The sequence below is a fragment of the Rhodamnia argentea genome, chromosome 10 (assembly GCF_020921035.1).
Source record: "Rhodamnia argentea isolate NSW1041297 chromosome 10, ASM2092103v1, whole genome shotgun sequence".
Taxonomy (NCBI): Eukaryota; Viridiplantae; Streptophyta; class Magnoliopsida; order Myrtales; family Myrtaceae; genus Rhodamnia; species Rhodamnia argentea.
Window position 1 is genome coordinate 4,782,875 of NC_063159.1, and position 21,049 is coordinate 4,803,923.

The window sequence follows — 21,049 nt, forward strand, 5'->3', positions numbered from 1 at the left end:
AACTCCTCCCCCGTATAAAATCTCTGTTTCCACGTCTCTTCTCATTCTTTTTATTTTTTTCTTCTGGTGCAAGGCATCTAGATCTTACCCTATTAATATGGAAGGTCACTTCTCGCATCATCATCATCCCCATCAGAGCCAACTCCGGCCGCTGCTGCAGCAGCAGCAGCAGATAGGCGTCGTCGGCGTCGAAGCCAGTGGCAGCGGCGGCGGCGATAGGTTCCCGCAATGGAGCGCCCAGGAGACGAAGGAGTTCCTGGCGATACGGGCCGAGCTCGACCGGAGCTTCATGGAGACGAAGCGGAACAAGCTCCTCTGGGGGGTCATATCGACCCGGATGAGGGAGAAGGGCTACAGCCGGAGTGCCGAGCAGTGCAAGTGCAAGTGGAAGAACCTCGTCACTCGATATAAGGTACGTCAGAGGAAGGACTCGGACTCTAGCTTGGGCCTCGCAGATGAATCCCTTTCGAGATTTGTCTGTACTAGTTATGTTCCTTTAGTTATCACCGAGTTCTAATATGATTCTTATCAAACAGTAAGCGTCCATAGCAGCAAGGTTTACATAGGTGTGCATCATTTGAGAAAGAAACATTTTTCTGATCCCCGAAAGACCGATCGTTAAATACCGAAACTCGAAATTAGCAGAGTACACCTGTTTACATATGGCGATAGTTCTTTATTGCAAATTATGGGTGCGCTTCTTCTCGTGGATGAAAATATAATCTGATTCATTCTTTAGGGTTGCGAGACGATGGAACCAGAAGCGATGAGGCAGCAATTCCCATTTTACAATGAGATGCAAGGAATTTTCACAGCGAGGATGCAAAGAATGCTGTGGGCTGAAGAAGAAGGAGTTGGCGGCGGCGCAGGAAGCACCTCGAAGAGCAAGAAAGCGTCTTTTTCCCAGTTGTCTTCCGACGACGACGTTGATGACGAGGACAGCGAGGGCGAGAAGGGGAAAAAGAAAAAGAAGGCCAAGGGCAACACCGGCATGAGCGGAAGCAGCAGCGGCGAAGTGAGGAAGATATTGGAGGAGTTCATGAAGCAGCAGGCACGGATGGAGATGGAGTGGAGGGAGGCGTACGAGGCGCGGGAGAGCGAGAGGAGGGCGAAGGAGATGGAGTGGAGGCAGACGATGGAGGCGCTCGAGAACGAGAGGATAATGATGGACCGGCGGTGGAGAGAGAGGGAAGAGCAGAGGAGGATGAGGGAGGAGGCTAGGGCTGAGAAGAGGGATGCTCTTATCACAGCACTTCTCAACAAGCTTAGAAGAGAAGATCACAGCATGTAACTCTCTCTCTTCTCTCTCTCTTCCTAATTACAGAGACAATGATGAAGAAGAAGCTTCCTCACGAGGTGTGTTCTTCCTGCTCCACAACTCTCAAATCTAGGAGATCTCAAACTGAACCGAAACATATGGCTTTGCATGCTGTCTCCTGTTGTTTTTGCCTTGCCTCAATGAGGCTCCTTTGTTTAGTACACAAGCTAGAGCTTCCATTTTCTCATCAAATCGGAGAAACTCTCTCTCTCTCTCTCTCTCTCTCTCTCATGCATTTGCATGTAGCCACTCAGTTCCTCCAGAAAATAGCTCCTTGAATGTCCTTATGTCGTTCAAATAGGCAAGTTTATAAGACGGAGGCAAATGACACTAAGTACAAAAGAAATAACTTGTTAAACCTACAAATTCGAATCTATATGGCCTAAGGTCTGTTTTGTGATAATATAAAAGAGAAAGGACGAGCTTGGCAACCAAGCAATGTATGCATTTTGTATTCTATCTTGAAATGTTCATAGTTGCCATAACATTATCTACATGGAGGTAGGAATAAAAATCACCACCTTAACCAATGTATGATCGATGTATAGATGCATGAAAAAAAAAAAAAAACTACTATCCGTTGTAGATGTTGATGCTTGTATTTGTTTCGGAATTGAGTTTTATGTCGTTTAGCACCAAAAATAGTTCTTGGAAAGAGAAAAATTGGAGACTTTACGAGGTGTATTGTTTCTTGCCTGCTAGGTTGGTCCTTTGGTTTCAAAAGTTTAGGACGAACAAGTGTCGTTGAATTATGTTTCACTAGAAAGGATCATGGTTCATTAGTGCCCTGCTCGCCAGGTCAGGTCTTGGTTCGAAAACTTTGAGAACCTTTAGCTGTATAGGTTTATGTAGTTTGATCACTGAAATCAGTTTTTCTCATCGTATGTTGCCTTAGTTTTGTTTTTGATCATGAATTGAGCGCATCCTTCATGTGAGCCTGTTTTTCTTGCGAGCATATCATGTGAACTTCATGTTGAAGATTGATTTTGGCCTTCGATTTTGAGACCACACGAGCATTTGGAAATGGGAACCAAGTAGATAGCTCATGTTACGGGTTTGCTGCACTACTTGCGCCTTGTACTGATTACGGAACAACCCCTCCATGGACTTAAACAAAACTACGAACCTTGAAAATGTCACTGGGGATCGCTTGTTCTAGATAATTAGTCTTCTAATTTCCGGCGTTTCTATGATTTCACCTACTTTTCTACACAGTTAAGTCTCTCCATCACGACTGTCATTGGCAACCTCGAATTACTGACATGGCATCTTTGGGTTGCCGCCTTATCGAGATAACGATGATCCACTACCCTTATTATCGACCAGACCGTAGTTGTTGGAGGGATTGAGCTAGGGCTCGCCACCCTTCACCAGTGTTCAGTGAATTGATGTGAGTTACAAAGTCTTGACGATGGTTGGGTAGCTACGGTGGAGCTGGGGTTAGTCGTCCGGAATCGTCATGGTGTTAACGAGAGGTCACATTGGCGAAGTGATAAAAATCGAGTTGAGCTAGGGTTTTCTAGCCTCACTAGTACCGTCCCCCAACTCAATGCGAGTCATCAACTCTCTCTCGGAGTCTCGGAATTATATGGAAACGTATCGCCTAGCTGCTGCTCTTCTTTTATCTTTGACAAAAGAAAAAACTTGCTCTTCATCTTCTGTTATTGACACTGGCGAGAGCTAGTTGATTCTTAGTTGAAGATTAGTTCGGGACGGAGCTAGGGTTTTGCTTCTTCTCGGCAGCCAACGACTTGCAACATGAGTCAAAGGCTTGACGCTGCATTAGCAATATAGGAGAAGAAAGAGGAAGAATAAAGAACGGAAGCATGGGAGTCGGTGAGGTGAGGTCCCCTATCCTCATCGTCGACAAATGGGAGGGTGGGTTGATCCTTAAGTGCAAATTTGTATGAGGGATTTAGCTAAGGGCTTGGCTACCCTCAACTAGTCCCCCTCCCCGACCGTTTCTATTTGTCTTGCTTGAGTTTATCCTTTTCGTTTTTAAAATTGTTTACATTTTGTTCTTGTGCTCCCACTTGGTTATATCATATTAGCAATTTGAAGATATTAGTGATGGAAGAAGGCTTTGCAAATATAAATCAACCAAGTAGGAAGGCCAGAATAGGCAATGAAATTTGGGGAAGAAATTGCAAGAACACAAAAAAAGCTGAGGTAATTGCCCCATCGGTCCTAAATCTACCGTATGGATGCTAGTTCAGTCATAAGTTTTTCAATTCTGCCAAGTGAGTCCTAAGTCTTTACGCGAAATTACAATATAGTCCTTCCAACCAATTGTCCGTCGGAAATAAGCGACGTGGCGATGTGCCACACAGGATAGTTGGCAATGAATGAACCGTTACGTTAGTGATTTTTGGTGAAAATTAACCGAAAAAACTATATTGAAAGTTACCGCAAATGTTTAGGACAGAATTGAAAAATCTAGGACTAAATTGGTATCCGTACAATAGATTTAGGAGATAAGCCAGTTAAATAAATTATTTTTTTTATATGAATGGAATGTTTAATGTTTTTCGAGTACCTAGCTAATCTCTATCCAGTGTGGTAATTATGGTAAACATGTATATGGTCTTCCGAGGATGATAGATATATTTTTTTTTGCTGGTTTATATTATACACTTCCCAATTCTTACTGGTGATCTAATTTATAAGGAAAAGTTAATCGAGAATGTATTGCACTCTCTCTTTGATATATGAAAGTGTGAGATAACTTCTAGGGTTTTTCATTATATGTAGGTGTAAAGTAACAGTCAATTTAGTCATACATCTGTACATGCCATCGGTTGGAAATTATTGGAGAGATATCTCTACGATTGTTTATGAATTCCTGCTTACTATCCAGCGATGTGAAGAAGATAAGGCTCAAAACTTTGCTTTACGAAAGTAAATTTAAGGGTATGGAATAAATGTATGTGCGTTAATTTCTCATATGAGAAAGTCTGGAATGTGCTTTAAGCTTTTATTTATTATGTTATTCGAATTTCTCATTATTTTCGGCCGTATTTTCTTTATTTTTTTGTCAAAGTGATTATGTTGTAAGTATATATTTTTCTTTCCGATGTAATATTGGCTTACACATATGGGATTTCCTTTTAGGTTAAGCAGGAACTATGTGTACTTGATTTATGTTAGGATTTGGTGCACAATCAGAACGAATTAAAGCGTAAAAGCAAAAAACAGAAATTAAGACATAAGATTTTATTCTAGTTTATCCTTAAACTAGAGTTATATCCAGTAAATGATTCCATTATAATTAGCATATTACATTTTGATTTACATCCTTCAATTACAAGACAAAGAGATAGTAGTAGCTAGCCATGGGCTAAAGTCCAAACTACCATTGAAAAAATATGATTTCAAACTAGAAAAGTCCTTCGGTGGCTCGAGGGCGTTGCCCTTGCGACCTTCACCGGGGTAGCCCCCCGGACCCCTGCCTGCTCACTAGATAGTGGGGCCTCCGTACCTTTCTGACTATGGGAAGTATGAACCACATCCCCGTAATTTAGCATTTGTTCTAATTATATCCAAAACTTCTTTTTTGTCTCATTGAAAACCCTCAACTTTTTATTTTATCTCAATTCTATCGGTCTAATACTAAAAAAAAACTCCCAACTTTAGCATCTGTCCTAATTATATTCAATTTTTCATGATCTCATAAAAAATTCCCAAGTTTTACTTTTGTCTCAATATAATCACCATTAGTTAATCCTACGTGGCATTTTCACATCGTTAATAAATTACACTTCAGCATAGCCGACATGAAAAAACACCACAACTCATTTTCCGTTGTCTACTTTCCCTACACACTACCGGAGATACAAAGCCCCTCAAGATGGCACGTGTCGGATTCTCCCGGGCACTCAGTAGCCCAAAGAGCAAAGAACGACTAGATGTGGATATATGATTATTTGGACGGATGATCTTAAATTTCATTGTCCATAAAACCTGCTGTTTCCGAATTTCGAAGATTTATCGGTAAGTTCGGCGAGAAAATTCGAGTCACGTAAGATTAACTAACGTTGATTAATTCGGACATATGTTAAAGTTGGGTTTTTCTTTTGAGCATTAGGCCAACAATTTCTACATAACATAGATCTTACAAAATAGTCGGATTCTCCAATATAACAATTAATGGAAAAACAAAGAATGGTTTCGGGGAAAAAAAAAATCAAATACGAAATATCCGGGATTCTAATGTCCCGACCGCGCTTTCGTAGCTTTTTGGTCTCCGTTGCTTCTAGACTTGGTCGTTACCAGTGTGAATACGCCGAGAAAAGTCAGCTTGTTCCTTCCGTCTTCGATGTTACGTTCTACTCATCCGCGTAGCGGAAAGGGTCTTCGCTAAACCCCTTCGAAAACACTTTTTCTTTACCTTTCTCGAGATCGAAAGCTTTTCTACCCTTAAATAATTAACTCTTCTCTCTCTTTTTGACCAATTCACTAAAGTGGAAAAAAATATCTAGGAACTTGGAGATTGAGATCAATGTACAGCGCAGCACGGCCATTGCTAATCAGAGCTACATTCACGATTTTTTTTTTTGTGCAATTAGGGGCGAGCATGAACCGAACTGGCCAGGTCTCGGGTTCCCACGGTTAACGGACCGGCTCCCTACTCCCATGAAAGCAGAATCGGTTCCTTACAATTCATTTCCCGATTCCCCGAGCGAAAATCGTGAAAATGGGTAACTAGGATCGAAAATGAGGGCTAATTGGGGACGGGCCGCGAAAATCACGAACTATTATTCTGCACTAGTAGATTGATCATGAAATAACAAGCTCTCGGGCTCTTATCTATGCAGCTCAATCGTTAACGATCACAGCTCTGGGATACAATGAGGTTATGAATCATTAAAAAGTAAAGTGCCTGCTCGTCCAATCAGCGACTATACTTGCTAAGACTTGAAAGTCTAGCATTTGGCCAGCGGTTTAGAGCACAAAGTGGCCATCGAAGCTCCATAGTATGAATCAAAGCCAAGTCAAGGTCAGCAGAATGCCATCGTTGACACTTTAAACAGGAGAAAAAAGCCATTTTGATTCTTCCGCTGCCACCCCAAGATGAAGATAAAAGTAATGAGCACCTCGTTTCGAACTCCTCATTATTTATTTTACTTTACATGTTCATCTTTTATGGATTGTTGCTATTGACAAATGAGGATTTGCCAAAAAAAATGAAAAGAAAAGAAATTGGCCGGTTTTTAGGGTAGACCTTGGAACTGATGGACATGGTAGATTTCATGTTCCAAAATAGTCATGATAGGTTCCATGTTCCAAAATATAAGAAACCGGTTCCGATAGGATAAGTTTAATGTGGAATTTGGATCGATCCTAGAACCGCTTTTTCATTTGAATCTTCCCTTGGAAGAAACGGGGGGCACGGACACGGTTTGAGGGTTTTGTGGACTGCATTATTAGATGAGAATCATTCATTTCGTTCCAGCTCATGCATATGAAAATGCCAACAAGGTGCAAGAGAGAGAGAGAGAGAGAGAGAGAGAGAGAGAGAGAGAGAGAGTGCGTGGGTACTAAGTTAATGTCCGGGAGCCCGTGAGTGAGTTCTGTCCAGCTCATGGGACTCGCGACGCGACGCATTTGCTGCAACCGCGTTGGTCTGGACCGGGACAAGTGCACCAAACGAACGACAAGGAATTTATGGAGACGTTGTACTTGTATGCAGGGCTCAGGCTCTGTGTGAATTATACATGGATCTGATCCTGCCTAGCCGTCGGTGGACCAACCCGGTGGGGCGGGTTGGGGCGGGGCAGTCTGATTTCTTTTATAAACCGTTCCGACCACAACTATCTCAAACTTCCCATTATCATTTACCGGCAAATCGGGCCTCGACTTATGTGTGGAAGTTGAATAGAAATGAGGCTGTTTTTGGGACATGTCGTATATTTCATTTTTCAGAGTGTCAAATAATGGGGCGCATTTTAACGCATAAAAAAAAAGCACGAGAGACGATGGGTGTGCTCTGGTACCGATGTCGGGATTCGCCAAATCTCATGCCAATGTCTCGAGATTCGGGATCGCTCCACGCGACGCTTGTGTATCCGCCGCGCTGGTCGAAAGTATGATCATGCGGCCATGCTCCGGGACCGACGCTGATATGTTCAATACCAAATGTGCCCCTTGATCTCGGAGAACGCTAGCTTGCAAGAGATTCTCTTTTTGTCGGCACCGACGAGCGCGGCCAATATCTCATTTTCTTCTCTTCAAGTGTGCCTTTCAAGGTCAACGACTCCCCCCCAACAACCGAGCACGCCTTTGGCAAACAAGTACAAAATGCATCGAGTGCGAAAGAGAAGTCTTTCTTCTCAAGCGACTGTTCCCTCCAGGGAACTTTGACATTGAGTGGGCTGGGCTTGGGTCAAGCCCATTATGGATGGCCCAAGTCCAAAAACCGACAAATGAGATGTGTCTTCAAAAAAAGACACCACGATTTTTAAGCCGAGTCAAATCATTGGCCCAATACCGATCCACAAAAAAAAAAAAATAAAAGTAAAAATAAAAAATGAAGCACCGACGAATCGAGCTGTCCTAACAAAAGTTACGGAACTTTACTTTGAAATAAAAGTTTTAGCACAAAAGCGAACTCTGTCAGAGATCTTTGAAATCCATAATATCTTTTTCTCGCCAAGCAACTTATGAGAGAACTACCAAAAAAGTTTTAAATTTATTATAATTATGCAAATTCAGTCTTTTTTTTTTTAATAATTGAGTCTTAAACCTTATGTAATTATATTAATTCAGTCTATTTTGCTGACTAACACTGTCTTGACAAATTTTTAGTTTGCGACCGGTAAGAGCCTACCGGCTGAGGACCGGTGGCAACCCTGGCCAAGCCGCAGCGACGGTTCGCTGCCCTTGCCCATTATCATACGTTAGTTTTGCGGGCTTCGAGGATTGCATTAATACAATGAGAAAATCTCCGCTTTGATGGACGAGTACCCTGACAGACTCGCCCGCGAGACACGAATTCCCATTTTTACCCTCCGCCGGCTCAAAAACAGCAAAAATATCCCCATCAATTTTCCTGATGCCAGCTTTGCCTTTGAGTAAAAAAAAACATCTGTTGTCTGATTTGAGAGATCTCCTTCCTAACTTATTAACATCTTTGCTAGTCGAAAACAACATAAAATTGCATTCATCAGAAGTGCGTTCGGATAGATTTTGATGGCAATTTTTGGGAACAAAAGAGTTTGAGCTTGAAACAACCTTAGATAATACTATACATATAATTGTTTTTCTTTTCTTTTTCTTGGGGGCCGTTTACCTATAATTAAAATTTTGTACCTAAATTCTATACGGTAGATATAAAAAGTGTTTCAGGAGGCGGGCAGGGACCCTTGCTTCCCCACTCCCCCAATTGCCTCCGTTACAATTTATAGTTTGCAGCCTTGATCGCAAATGATAATCTCAAAAGTATGCGAAAGTAATTTCATAGAGCAAATCACGCTCATTTTCCTTTTTTTTGGGTGGGAACGAAATCTTCATTTAGTATAAAAGCGGGGTACATAACTTCAAGACAAGATGCAAATCCCACATGGCGCAAACAAAACAAGTAAATCTGAAAAGTGAATTAACTTGGTATAGAGGCTCGCCCATTATTTAAAGACGGATCTATCATAGCATATGCTATGATGCTATGGAAAATCAAGCTAATTGCTCATTGATCGGTCGATGAAATTATTGCATACTCCACCACACACAAAACAAAGATGGAAGGAAGGAATAAAAATGGGATGGGTACAGTTAAACGATGAAAGGATACGTAAATAAATGTCAACCGCCTCTGAAAATGAGCGCTAGTACATGAGTGCCGACCATAAAATTAAATGAATCTGATACATTATAAATGGTGAGTGTTATATAAGTCCCACATGGGTGTCGCCAGATTTGACAGTCCATATTCAGCTCGACTTATGTACTATACTCACTGAATATCATGCCCCAAGACTAAACTCATCCCTGCTTATTAAGTAATGATAATGCACTCATACCTCCCCACACCTGGAGCGCCAAAGAAAGATAGAAGTGGAAGTTGAAACAAAGCTTCTTCCAAGTTATTCAAATAAAAGGAATTTGCAACGAATAGCGCACTCATTCCTAGACACACACACACGCACCTCGAGCCACTTTGCCTATTCGCTGAACTCGTATTGCTCGTACCTAGTTCTGCAATCAGCGAGCTGAATCTGAGCCCCGATCGCCTTGGGACACAGGATGAGGATCTGCTCTGCGGCATAGGTCATGCAGTTGGTGCAATCGTTGCGCGAGATCTGTCCATTGCAGGCGCCGTGGCCATAGCAGGACGGGCTTGGCGTGGGGCCATCAGCGCTGAAGTAGTAGTTGTACCCGTAGGTTGCTGTATAAGTCAGCACCTTATTGAGCACGTACTTTAGGGTCTTGTCGAAGAAATCCCCCGTCTCTGTAAGCTTGTCCATTGCATATATAGTACGCCATCTTTTTGTTGGGCTCGCTCGCCACGAGTATGATTATGTAGAGGAGCATAATCCCAGTTGCTGTTGCCATAGGTCTCATGAAAGTAGCCATAAAATAACGAATTCGCACCTGAAGCGTCCGCTTGGATATGTCGACACGGCGGCACAGGATTCACCATATAAAAGGAGTTAGTGCTATCCTTGTTCCTTCCGAACGCCCTTATCCTTTCTTTGGATTTGTCTAATCATGTCGAGTTTTATTCTATTTTGATGCTCAGTGATCCCAAGGGTAAACCGGGACAGCTATATGATGCTTTGAATCTTTCCCTGTTGAGCATATTCTGAACCATTCGGCTGGAGAATTTGGCTCTTTTTTTTGCCACGCTTGATGTGGAATCTTGGCAAATCCTCGGCCACCCTCTGCGTGTTTGAGATTTCCGCAATGTTCTAACTCGCGTTGTCTCTAAATCGAGTACCTTCTTCCAGGATATGTCGATACCTAAATTTTGACTACATTCTTTAATCATTTATTTTGCATAAAAATCAGGAGTTAAACTTTGACTCCTCCCAAAAATAAATTCAGCAGTCATATTTGTTGCATTTGCATCAATTTGGACAGGCGGCAGCGAATTGAGTTTAAGTTGATGAGCCGCAGGACTCGAATTCAGCACGAACAACGCCACTATTACTGTGAGGTCTAATGACCTTGGCCCCAAACGCAGCGGGTAGCGCGAACCATTCTTTTTCACCTTGGCCTTGTAGATGTAAGCCATGCGTTTGCCACGGAGCCACGCCACCTCCTCTTGGGTGTTCACTCCCCCAATCTGGATCAATGACGTGTTTGGGTACTGGTTGGACTTTCGACCTATTTCAACCACCGCATTGCAAGCACCGCTCAAGCTTAATTAAAAAAAGGAGAAAAAAAGTCTTTTAATTTAATTGTTTAATAATCAAAAAAAAGCCTAAATTGCGCCCAAAAATGCCCGATAAGCCCACGTATCATTAAAAATTTCGGTAAGCACGTACCCACATGCTCATTGCCCAAAATTTTAATTTGATTTAAGCAATTAGGCCCTTCGAGACTTAATTGACATTATATTTTGATCCCGGGGCCTATTTTGCGAAAACCAAAAATTATAACCCCAAGCTTGCAAGTCTTTGCGTATATAAACGACGTTATGCCTAGGGTTTAAATGAGGGACTTTCATTCAGAAATTTGGAGAGGATACACTTAAAAAATAAAGAAAAAGTGAGTAAGAAGCAAGAAAGCTCGAGTCTTTCTTGACCATGTCAACCTCCCCGAGGCCGGCGATTTTCTACCTTTGCTCAGCCCGACTCGACGGTGTCTTTGGTGTCTGTTGCTTCGCTCCTGCCTCAACTTGACAACCAGCCACGGACCTGATAGTGCTTGATCCTCACATTGACGTGCTGTGGCCATCTGTTGCTTCTTGGTCATCTTTGCCTCTCGACCTGGGAAAGATCACTGAAGGTTCCACTTGGCCCCTCCTATTCCATTGTTGCTCCAGTCACATTGTGTTGCTGTCCCTCACTTTGAAGGGGACAAAATTCACTGTTGGAGGCCCGGTGGTAAGAATCCAAGTCGTGCCCAGTATTTCCGTCAAGCCGATCGTGATCTCAAAAGCTTCAACAGCATCGCTGACTCGGAGCTATCCCATGTGCTGGGCTGATCCGCGGAGGTCCTGTGTTGTTCGATCCCAGGTGCTGGGCTTGCTCCACAATTTTGGCGCAAGGCCAAATTCGGGAAGGCAATATCGCAATCTAGGTATATTTCCAAATTTAATTTTTTGGAACATTGTGTGGTCAATTTTGCATAATTATGGATTTGATTGCATATTCCGATGACTTGATTTAGGGCATGTAATATTTAGTTGCCTAATTTGAAAGATTGCACGTAAAAAATTGAATTTCGGATATTATGAATATTTGGTTGCAAAGTTAATTGATTGAATTGCCATGTTTAGAAAATTGCATTGCAAGCTCGAAATATTTAATGACTTGAATTGGAAGATTGCATGTTAATTTTCAAAATCGAAAATCTGGAATATATCTAGATATCGTGTTTAGCTTGGAAAGATGGCATCATAAAGTGAACAAATTGGAAATTTTTTGATAATCTTGTGATAATTCGAAAATTTTTCTGAATATACTCAAAATACCAAAACCTTTTCAAAATGTGATCGATTAGGAAATTTCCTAATCCGCAATTGCATACATGGAAATAAGTCTATCTATTAGGCGGCCTATCTATCGACTTTAGATGAAATTATTTTCATAGCGGGTATTTCGAATTTTAGGGTTGATCTATTAGGCTTTAGATCGAAACTTAATTCGAAAGATTTTGCAATAATTTTCTTTTTCATTAAAAGATCTACAATTTTAATTTTAATTTATTCATAAAAACTGAAAATCGCCAAAAGATCATAAAAAAAGAAGAAAATTTGAAAAGTAAAAATCTATGTCTCATATCTGTAATTCATCTCACAAAATCTTAGAAAATATGAAAACAAGATTAGGAAGATATGGTTTCTTAAAAACTATGCTTTAGATAGGGTTTTCTAGAAATCCTATCTTATGGATTACATTCATTAAATAAGAACTTTTGAATCAATTCTTAACTTTTTTTAAAAGATGTAGATATAGGGTAAAAAGATTTTCCTAAAATTTTGGGAATTAATGCAAAATTAAATCCAAAAAACTTTATTAGGATCTTGAACCAATTCACCTTCATTTTTCATTAATTTTTAATTTCAAAAATACATGAAAAACACAAAAAAATTCACAAAAAGAAAACCCAAAAATTGTACCTTTGAATTTCAAGTTCAAAATTAATCAAAATTATCAAACTAAAATTAAAAAATTAATGTAACCAAGTCCCAAACTTAAAATCTCTGGTTCGTACAAATAAAATTATTTTCTCACACTATTTTATTTAGGTTTTTAATTAAGATATCAAAAAATGATTAGTGGCGGCCCCGAAAAATTTAAAATCTTTTGCAAGATAATCATTTGAACCATAGGTCATGATTTGTAAGAGCTTGGGAGAGTTCGAGCTAAGTTAATTAATCCAATTAATTAATTTGGCAATCCATTAACCTAAAATTGAAAAACCTTAATTGGAGGTCTCGATAGAGTATTAGGCCTTTTTTTCTTTCTCCATTTAGATCCCAATTTGAGAACTGCTTGGCTATACTTTAACTTTGGATTTGGCTTCATTATCATTGTCAATATCCATTTAGAGCTCTTTGGGGAACGAAAACCAACAAAAATCTAGCAATCAAAACGCCTAGCAAAAATAGACCTAGATCTACCGAACTAAGGTTACACCGAACGAGATCATCCAACAACATCGAGACCTTCAAATTTAGAGAAATGATGAAATGCGGGCTTACTTCTTGGGTTGATCCACAGGTCTTGCTTTGCAATTGTGAGGCTGATGAATCGCCTGGATTTGGTGAGCTTGGGGCTCGTCGGCCTTGGGCGAGGGCCGGCGAGCCCGAGATCATTGGGACCGAATGAGCCTCGAGTTTGCCGGCCCGCATCATGGCCGATCGTTGGGTTGCCGACTATTGCCGAAGTCCGCGATTGGCAAAGGAAGGAGCAGCAAGGTAGGAAGGAGGAAGAAGGAAAGGAAAAAAGAAAAAAAATTAAAAACTAGAACGTAATTTTTATTTGAAAAATAAAATAAAAAAAATTCAAATTTTGAAAAAAAAACAATTAAACAATCAAATGAAAGTTAAAAAATAAAAATAAAAACAAAGAAGATGTAAAAGATACATGTGGAAGGAAAGGTGAGGAAAATATGTTATTTTTCTCTTCTCAAAAAAAGGAAAACATTTTCCCCACTTTTGAGGAAGTTTTTTCCATGGGAGGAAAATATTTTTCGATACTAGCTTATTTTCCGTGAACCAAATGTTGGAAAATCTAGAAAATTTTTTTTGGGAAGTAATTTTCCACAAAACAAATGGAGCCTAAATGAAGAAATCATTATCTTATGAGAGTTGTCAATCTTTGATTCTAGCATCTGCATGAATCAACTTGTAAATTGATTGATATATCCAAATTCTTCTCCATTGATGGTGGGAAAAGTATCAAATTTTTTTAACCTATTGCATTAGTGTCAATTCAATCTTAAACCTTTTGATTAGACCAATTTAGTCCTAAAATTTTGTATTTGTGCCAATTAAGTCAATTCGATCAATTTTAGCTGGAAATCTCTAACGAATATGCTAATTATCCGACATGGCGTGGCTGTCATTGAAGTGGATATTTTCAATAAATTTTTTTAAAAAAATTAATTTTAATTGTTTTCCTATTCATTGTGGCCATTGTCGGCCATCATTGGCCGAGGGCGAGGGCCACCTCGCTCATGGCTAGTGAGGCCGCAAAGGCCCTCAAGTGGATCTAGCAAGGGCCGTCGGTGACCCTTGCTGGCCAAAATGAAGTATGCAAAAAAAAAAGAAAAAAACAATTAAAATTTCAATTTTTTAAAAAATATTAAAAGTATCCATGTCAGCATAGGCCGCATCACATAGGACGGTTGGCATCTACATCAACTATTTTCGGCTAAAGTTAGTTGGATGGACTGAATTGGTATCAATTAGAAGATGTTTAGGACTAAATTGATCCAATTGTAAAATTTATGATTGAATTGGCACAAACACAATATGTTTATAACTTTTTTGGTACTTTTATCTTAATTGATAAATCAGTACCTTTAATGTTATCAATCTAATAATACTCTTGTGTTCACATCTCAAGCGTGACTTGGCTATGTGTTAGTGGTTAGTACTCAGTGATCACTCATCGCAATGTGAGACCTACTTTAGGCTTGAACTCACTTGTGTTGGTTTCGGGTACAAGCACCCTTTTGTTGAAGGTTGTGCGAAGTGTTGATGTGCATGACACTAATTGAGGTAGTTTCATAGGCCTTTGTTTGACTTTTTGGATGCTCTCAACTTGCATTTTTCAGCGCTATCTTTTGTTTTTATCATAAGATTGTGATTGGATCCACAAATGTTAGGTAAAATGAAGAATCTTCTCTTTTGAGAATAATCCAAAATGGAAAGTGTTCAATTGAAACATGAAAACGTAATTGAATTGGTCATGTTACTCTTCGGGGCGGGGTGGAAGAAGGGAGGAGATTCTCGAACGAGGAAATGGACCCAACGACTTTTACTATTAAGCCCATTTTGGACTATTCGGCTAGAGAAATTGACTCTCTTTGGCCACATGTGATGTACAATCTGGGCAAATTGCCTATCTTTCGAGATTGTCGTGACGTTTGTAACTCATGTTGTCCATATGCTTTGAAACTTCCGCTTCGAGGGGGGAAATGCTGCTCTTTGTTTAAGAAAAAATCGGTGTGTAAGTGCAAATGAGCTAGTTGTCCTTGGAAGACGAACCCAAAAAGTATGACTTGGGGTTCTAAGAAACAAATTTGACAATTGGGATAAAATTTCTAACTGAGGACCTGAGGACCTTCTTCCAAATTATTGGGCCCATCTTTTTCCTTTCTTCTGGCATCCACTAAATTATAATGCATTACTTTAGGCTTGGCTTCATCATCTACATCCATCTAAAGTTGTTTGGTGTAAAAAAACTTAGTGATATTTCCTAGAGAAAATTCTAAATAAGGTTTCGAACCGCCTTCATTTTTCAAATAAGGGTATGAAATGGATTTTGTTTTAAATAAGAGTCTGAAGTGCTCAAATCCTCTCAAAGAAGAGCATGGCTGAAAGGCATTTTCATTTCTTATTTTTTTTAAATTTTTTTTTCCTTTTTTCTATTTTTCCTTTTTCTTTTTTCTCTTTTCTCTTTTTCCCCTCCCCTCTCTCTCCCACGTTACTTATGGCTTTCTGCTTTTGATTGATTTCTAGAATGCCTTCTACAACCAAGGCATTTCGCTCAGGGAAGCTGCAAGAGAACTCGCCGAGAAGAAAGACAATGAAGAACTCACAATTTGCCTAGTCAAGAGGTTCGTTCATCTAATTGCCATACCAACGTGTTTTCATCCATTTTTGGTTATTAATTGGTGAAAAGTTCAGGCATCAATAGGACCGCGAAGGGCATTGGACGCAGGACTACAAGAGGAGGATTCTAGCTTCGCTGGACCAGTGGGGGCTGAGTAGGGACAGTAGGAGAAGGAACCGCGATGAGAAGCCGATCGTAATGGAGGCTTCGTGGACGACGAAGATACCCAGAAGGCTCCAGAAAGCGACGAGAGCCCGGCGAAAGGAAGATCTTTGAGCAGAAAACCTGGGTCGAAGTAGAATTAGAGTCATGATCAAAATTAGTTCCAAAATGGTCAAAACCAGACACGAGTTTTGCGTGATTTGTACTAATTTTTAATCAAAAATATTCTGTAACTACAATCGAAACATGTTGTTCGACAGACAAAAGCGACATGACTAACCAATGCAACGGGCTGACAAAAGCAGGTGTGAATCAGAAGAGCATATGCCACAGAAATTATAGATAACCCATCAATCAGAAAGAACGTAGCGAAGTGATATTTTCTCATCGGCTGATAAAGATTATCATTGTTCGCATCATTTAATCTCATCACGTTCATGGGACCAAACAGAAGCCGCGGAATTCGCGAGCGCACCAAGGGAAATCGTCAAAACCCACGAAAAAGCTCAAAAGGAGGTTATTGCTTTGTTGGGTTAAGGACGCACATCAGCTTTTTGCGTTCAACCAAGACGGGATCAAGACAATATAATCTCGCAAGTTTGGCCTCACTGAACCTACGCCCCTCTCGGCCCAACTCGGATTCCTCTGCGTTAGCCTCCTCCAAGATTGCTGCGCGAATCTCTCTTTGCCGAATCTGGCAAGGGTTGCCCTCGTCCGCCCAGGTGAGGGTGAGCAGCGTCGGCTTAGTGTTGTCCGATGCCGGCCTAGGTGAGAGCTGCCCTTGCTCAAGCCGCCCTTGCTCGAGCCTGAGGCTGGCAATGGTTGGGGGAGGGGAAAAAGAAAAAGAGAAAAAAGAAAAGGAAAAAGGGAAAAATAGAAAAAAGGAAAAAAATAAAGACAAAAATGCCCTTCGGTTATATTCTTTTTTGAGACAATTTGAGCATTTTAGACTCTTATTCAAAATAAGAGCTACTTCAACCCCTTATTTGAAAAAATGATGGCATTTCAAATCTTTTTTGAAAATTTTCTTATTTCCTACTAAATTTTCCGCTATCACCAATCAATTTTTCTCTTTCCATTTCAACACCCAAAGTTATGAGATAAGGGTTGATTAACAATCAAAATTTAGTACTTTACCTGTTGCAAAATCGGTATCGCAGCGGAAATGGATCGTGACCTTTGCAATTTTATCGGGAGTTATAGAAATCGATAGAGAAATAAAACGAGAAACAATAAAGGACACAAGATATACGTGGTTCGGTCCGAATGTTGAAACCTACGTCCACGAGAGAGCCAACAACAAAATAATCCACTAATAAATCGGAGAATTACAATCACTTGCGCTCAAGTGTTTCCCAATCCTAGATTATACACCCGATACCCACAGTGTTTAATAACTCAACTCGATAGACTCGACGCGACGAACAAACCTCTCCGAGCTCTAGACTTTTGTTGTTCTCATGAGCTCTTGTTCTCTTGCCTCTCTCTTCATAGAGATCTTTGCTCCTTCTTATAGGATAGGTGAAGGAGACAAGAAAATATCATCATTAAATTTCTTCTTGAAAATAGTCCATGAAGATATCTTACCTTTCCGTTCCCACGTTCACCATAACCATGGGGAATCTAATGATGATGGTTGGTGGATGGGCACCCACAAGCAATAAGGAAAAGAAATGTATGTGCACTCTTTTGATCTTCACTTTCCTCTTGTCGGCCAAGTGTTGAAAAGCTAGCAAAGAGACAAGAGCATAAAGGCAAGAAGACAAATGGAGCCCTATCTTCATTGAGCATGCAATGCTAGGATTTCCATATCCTTCATTCTTTCTATTTGAAAATAAATCTTCTGATTTTGCTTGTCATCCCACATGAAGAGAAAGGATGCGTGTGGATAGAGCAGTAAATACTCCACGTGTGCCAAGTCTCGTAAACGGGCCTCAAACTCAAGACGCTATTAATAATTCTGCACCTTGGCTTGATGTTTGTGGCCAAGTCATTGTACTTAATTATTCATGCTAGCTCTCCCAGCACCTCGACGGGCGCTCATACTCTCGAGACACCGATTGGGTTCAAGCAGAGCTTGAACTTCGCCAAAGGAACCGATTTCATCATCATATCCGTCGGGTTCTCCACCGTTGCTATTTTCATAACAACAATAATGGCCTTCGTTATGATATCTTGGATGAAATGGTACCTGATGTTGATATGCTTAGTTCACTCATGATATATCGGATTATAAGCCGGATATATCGCACCTTGGTTATCACAATGTATAGTGATGCTTTTCTGCTTTAATTCAAGGTCCGAGAGCAAACCTCTCAGCCATATCGCCTCTTTCACCATAAAGGTCGGTGCCATGCACTCTATCTTAATTGAGAACAAAGCAACATGATCCTGTAAGGATGCCTTCCAACTTATCGCACCACTTGCTAGTGTAAACACATACCCTACCAACGATCTACGACCATCCAAGTCACCCGTATGATCGAATCCATATACCCTATGGTCTCATTGCCATTCCGGTCTCTTTGGTATATGATACCAACGTATGTTGTCTTCTTCAAATATTCGAGGATTTATTTCATAGCTTCCTAATATGTATTACATGGGCGTTTCATGTAACGATTGACAATGCTTATAGCTTGTCAAATGTCGGGCCTAGTGCATACTATAGCGCACATAATACTGCCCAATGCACTAGAATATGGAACATGGGACATATGCTCCTCATTCTTTTGAGTTTGCGGTGATAACTTATCAAAAAGTTTAAAATGTGCAGCTAAAGGTGTACTTACAAATTTTCTTGATCGCATGTTAAATCATACCACGATCTTCTCAATATATTTCCTTTGTGATAGAAGCAAAATACATGTAGCCTTATCATGCAAAATCTCCATACCCATTATCTTCTTAGTAGCACCTAAATCTTTCATTTCAAACTCAGCACTCAATTGCCACTTCAACACATCAATATCATATATTTGTTTAGCTACTATTAACATGTCATCAATATATAATAACAGATAAATCAAAGATCCATCCTCCAATCTCCTCAAATAAACACAGCTATCCATTTGACTTTTCGAATAGTCCTAACTAGCCATGAAAGCGTTAAAATGCTTATACCAATGTCTAGGAGACTATTTTAGCCCATACAAAGATTTCTTTAATAAGCAAACATGGTCCTCCTTGCCCTAAATAGAAAATCCCTCTAGTTGCCTCATATAAATTTGTTCCTCCAACTCACCATGAAGAAATGCCGTTTTCACATCTAGCTGCTCTAGCTCGAGATCTTATGCAGCAACTAAGGCAAGTAATGCACGAATACAAGTATTTCTTACCACAAAAGAGAACACCTCATTATAATTGATGTCTTCTTGTTGAGTATACCCCCTCGTAATGAGTCTTGCCTTGTGTTTTGTTGCCTCGAGACCGGGAATGCCCTCCTTCCCGTTGTAGACCCATTTGCACCAAACAATCTTCCGGCTTTTGGGTACTTTGACTAGCTCTTATGTTTGATTCTGATAGAGTGATTCTATTTCTTCACTCATAGCTTCTAGCCACTGCGATGACTTAGCACTAGCCATCGCTTTAGAGTATGATGAAGGCTCATATGTCTCCACTTCATTACCTACAATCAATGCATACGTAATATTAGAAAAACCATAACGTACCGGTGGTTTGATTTTCCTTTTTTGTTTGGTCGTGGCTATATTACGCTATGGCTCTGCTGGTTGGTCCGTATCACCATCTTCGGGAACCGTGGCCTTGTCCGCAATTTCTTCCTCTGTTACCCTTGAAGTCTCTAGAAGCTCCACCTCACTTCTGACACCATGATCTATTTGCTCTGCTAGTTGAGTCTCAAAACTCCTCCTTTGAAGCATTGCGGTTTCATTGAATATCACGTCTTTGTTGATTATATAATGGGGCGATATGGGATTAGCGCACCACAATTGGTAGCCTTTCAACCCTTCTACATAACCCATAAATATGTATTTCTTTGCCCTTGGCTCAATCTTACCATCCCTCGAATGAGTATGCGTAAGACTTGTGCTTTTGGAAGTATAAGTCCGCTTCTCAATCAATGCCTTAAAATTTTTAAACCGATCAAACATATCAGATTTGTGCTTCGAGAAGTATACCCATACCTTCTTCAAATAGTTGTCAATGAATGTCAGCATTTGTCCGACACCTCCTTTTGAAGGAAGTGGAGATGGTCCCCATACGTTTGAATGAATGTATTCGATTGGTTGCTTGGTTGAATGCATAGCCTTACCAAATTTAACTCGGTGCTTCCCGAAGATGTAGTGCTTACATAGGTCTAGTTTTTCTGTCTTCTGACCTTTCAACATCCTTTTTTCACTAAGCATTGTCATACCTGTCTCACTCATGTGCCCTAACTCCATATGTCATAACCGAGTTAAGTTTGAATTTGACTCACTCGATGAAACCGTAGCAGCTTCGGTCATGGTCTCTCCCAGTAGATGATAGAGAGAATTCGTTTTCTTCCCATTTCATCACTATCATAGCACCCCAAGAGATCTTTAGTACTCCACCTTCAGCGGTGTACTTGCACCCGATATCATCAAGTGTCCCTATAGAAATAAGGTTCTTTATAAGTTTCGATACATGCCTCACATCTATCGGCGTCCGCTCTACGCCATTATGCATCCGGATCCGAACCGTCCCTATCTCTACAACCATGCAGGCTGCGTTATTCCCCAATAGAACTCTACCACCATCTGTAGTTTGGTATATAGTAAACCAATTCCTATGAGGGGTTATGTGATAGAAGCATCCGGAATCTAGCACCCATTCGTCTCTTGACGAACTCATTGATACACATAGGACGACTTCGGCATCACTCGGTACTCGCTTAGTAACATTCGCCACATTGCTTGTGGCATTTTGCCCATTGCCTTTATTTCTTAGTTTTGGACAATCTCTCCGCATGTGCCCTTCCTCGTGACATTCAAAGCATTTCGCGCGACCTTTGAATTTTCTATGTTGCGATTTTGACCTGCTTCTACCTTTGCTGTTCTTGGGCTGTTGATGTTGATCTCTGCCTTGAATCACCAGTCCTCGTGTTCCATCTTGAGCTAGACTATTATCTCGCAACTTTTGC

At 40.5% G+C, this 21,049-nt stretch overlaps 1 protein-coding gene across 1 annotated transcript; it reads left to right on the top strand.

Annotated features, from left to right (window-relative positions):
* The first annotated feature begins 43 nt into the window (after positions 1-43).
* On the top strand, positions 44-1,536 carry LOC115745776 (trihelix transcription factor GT-3b-like). Its single transcript, XM_030681367.2, has 2 exons — positions 44-412; positions 740-1,536. Exons 1-2 carry the CDS (start codon positions 98-100, stop codon positions 1,289-1,291), a joined length of 867 nt encoding a protein of 288 aa, XP_030537227.1. The 5' UTR covers positions 44-97; the 3' UTR covers positions 1,292-1,536.
* The last annotated feature ends 19,513 nt before the right edge of the window (positions 1,537-21,049 follow it).

Coding starts and splice junctions, on each gene's coding strand:
- LOC115745776 (XM_030681367.2), top strand. CDS start 98: ATGGAAGGTCACTTCTCGCATCATCATCATCCCCATCAGAGCCAACTC. Junction 413..739: donor ACCTCGTCACTCGATATAAG/GTACGTCAGAGG, acceptor TTCATTCTTTAG/GGTTGCGAGACGATGGAACC.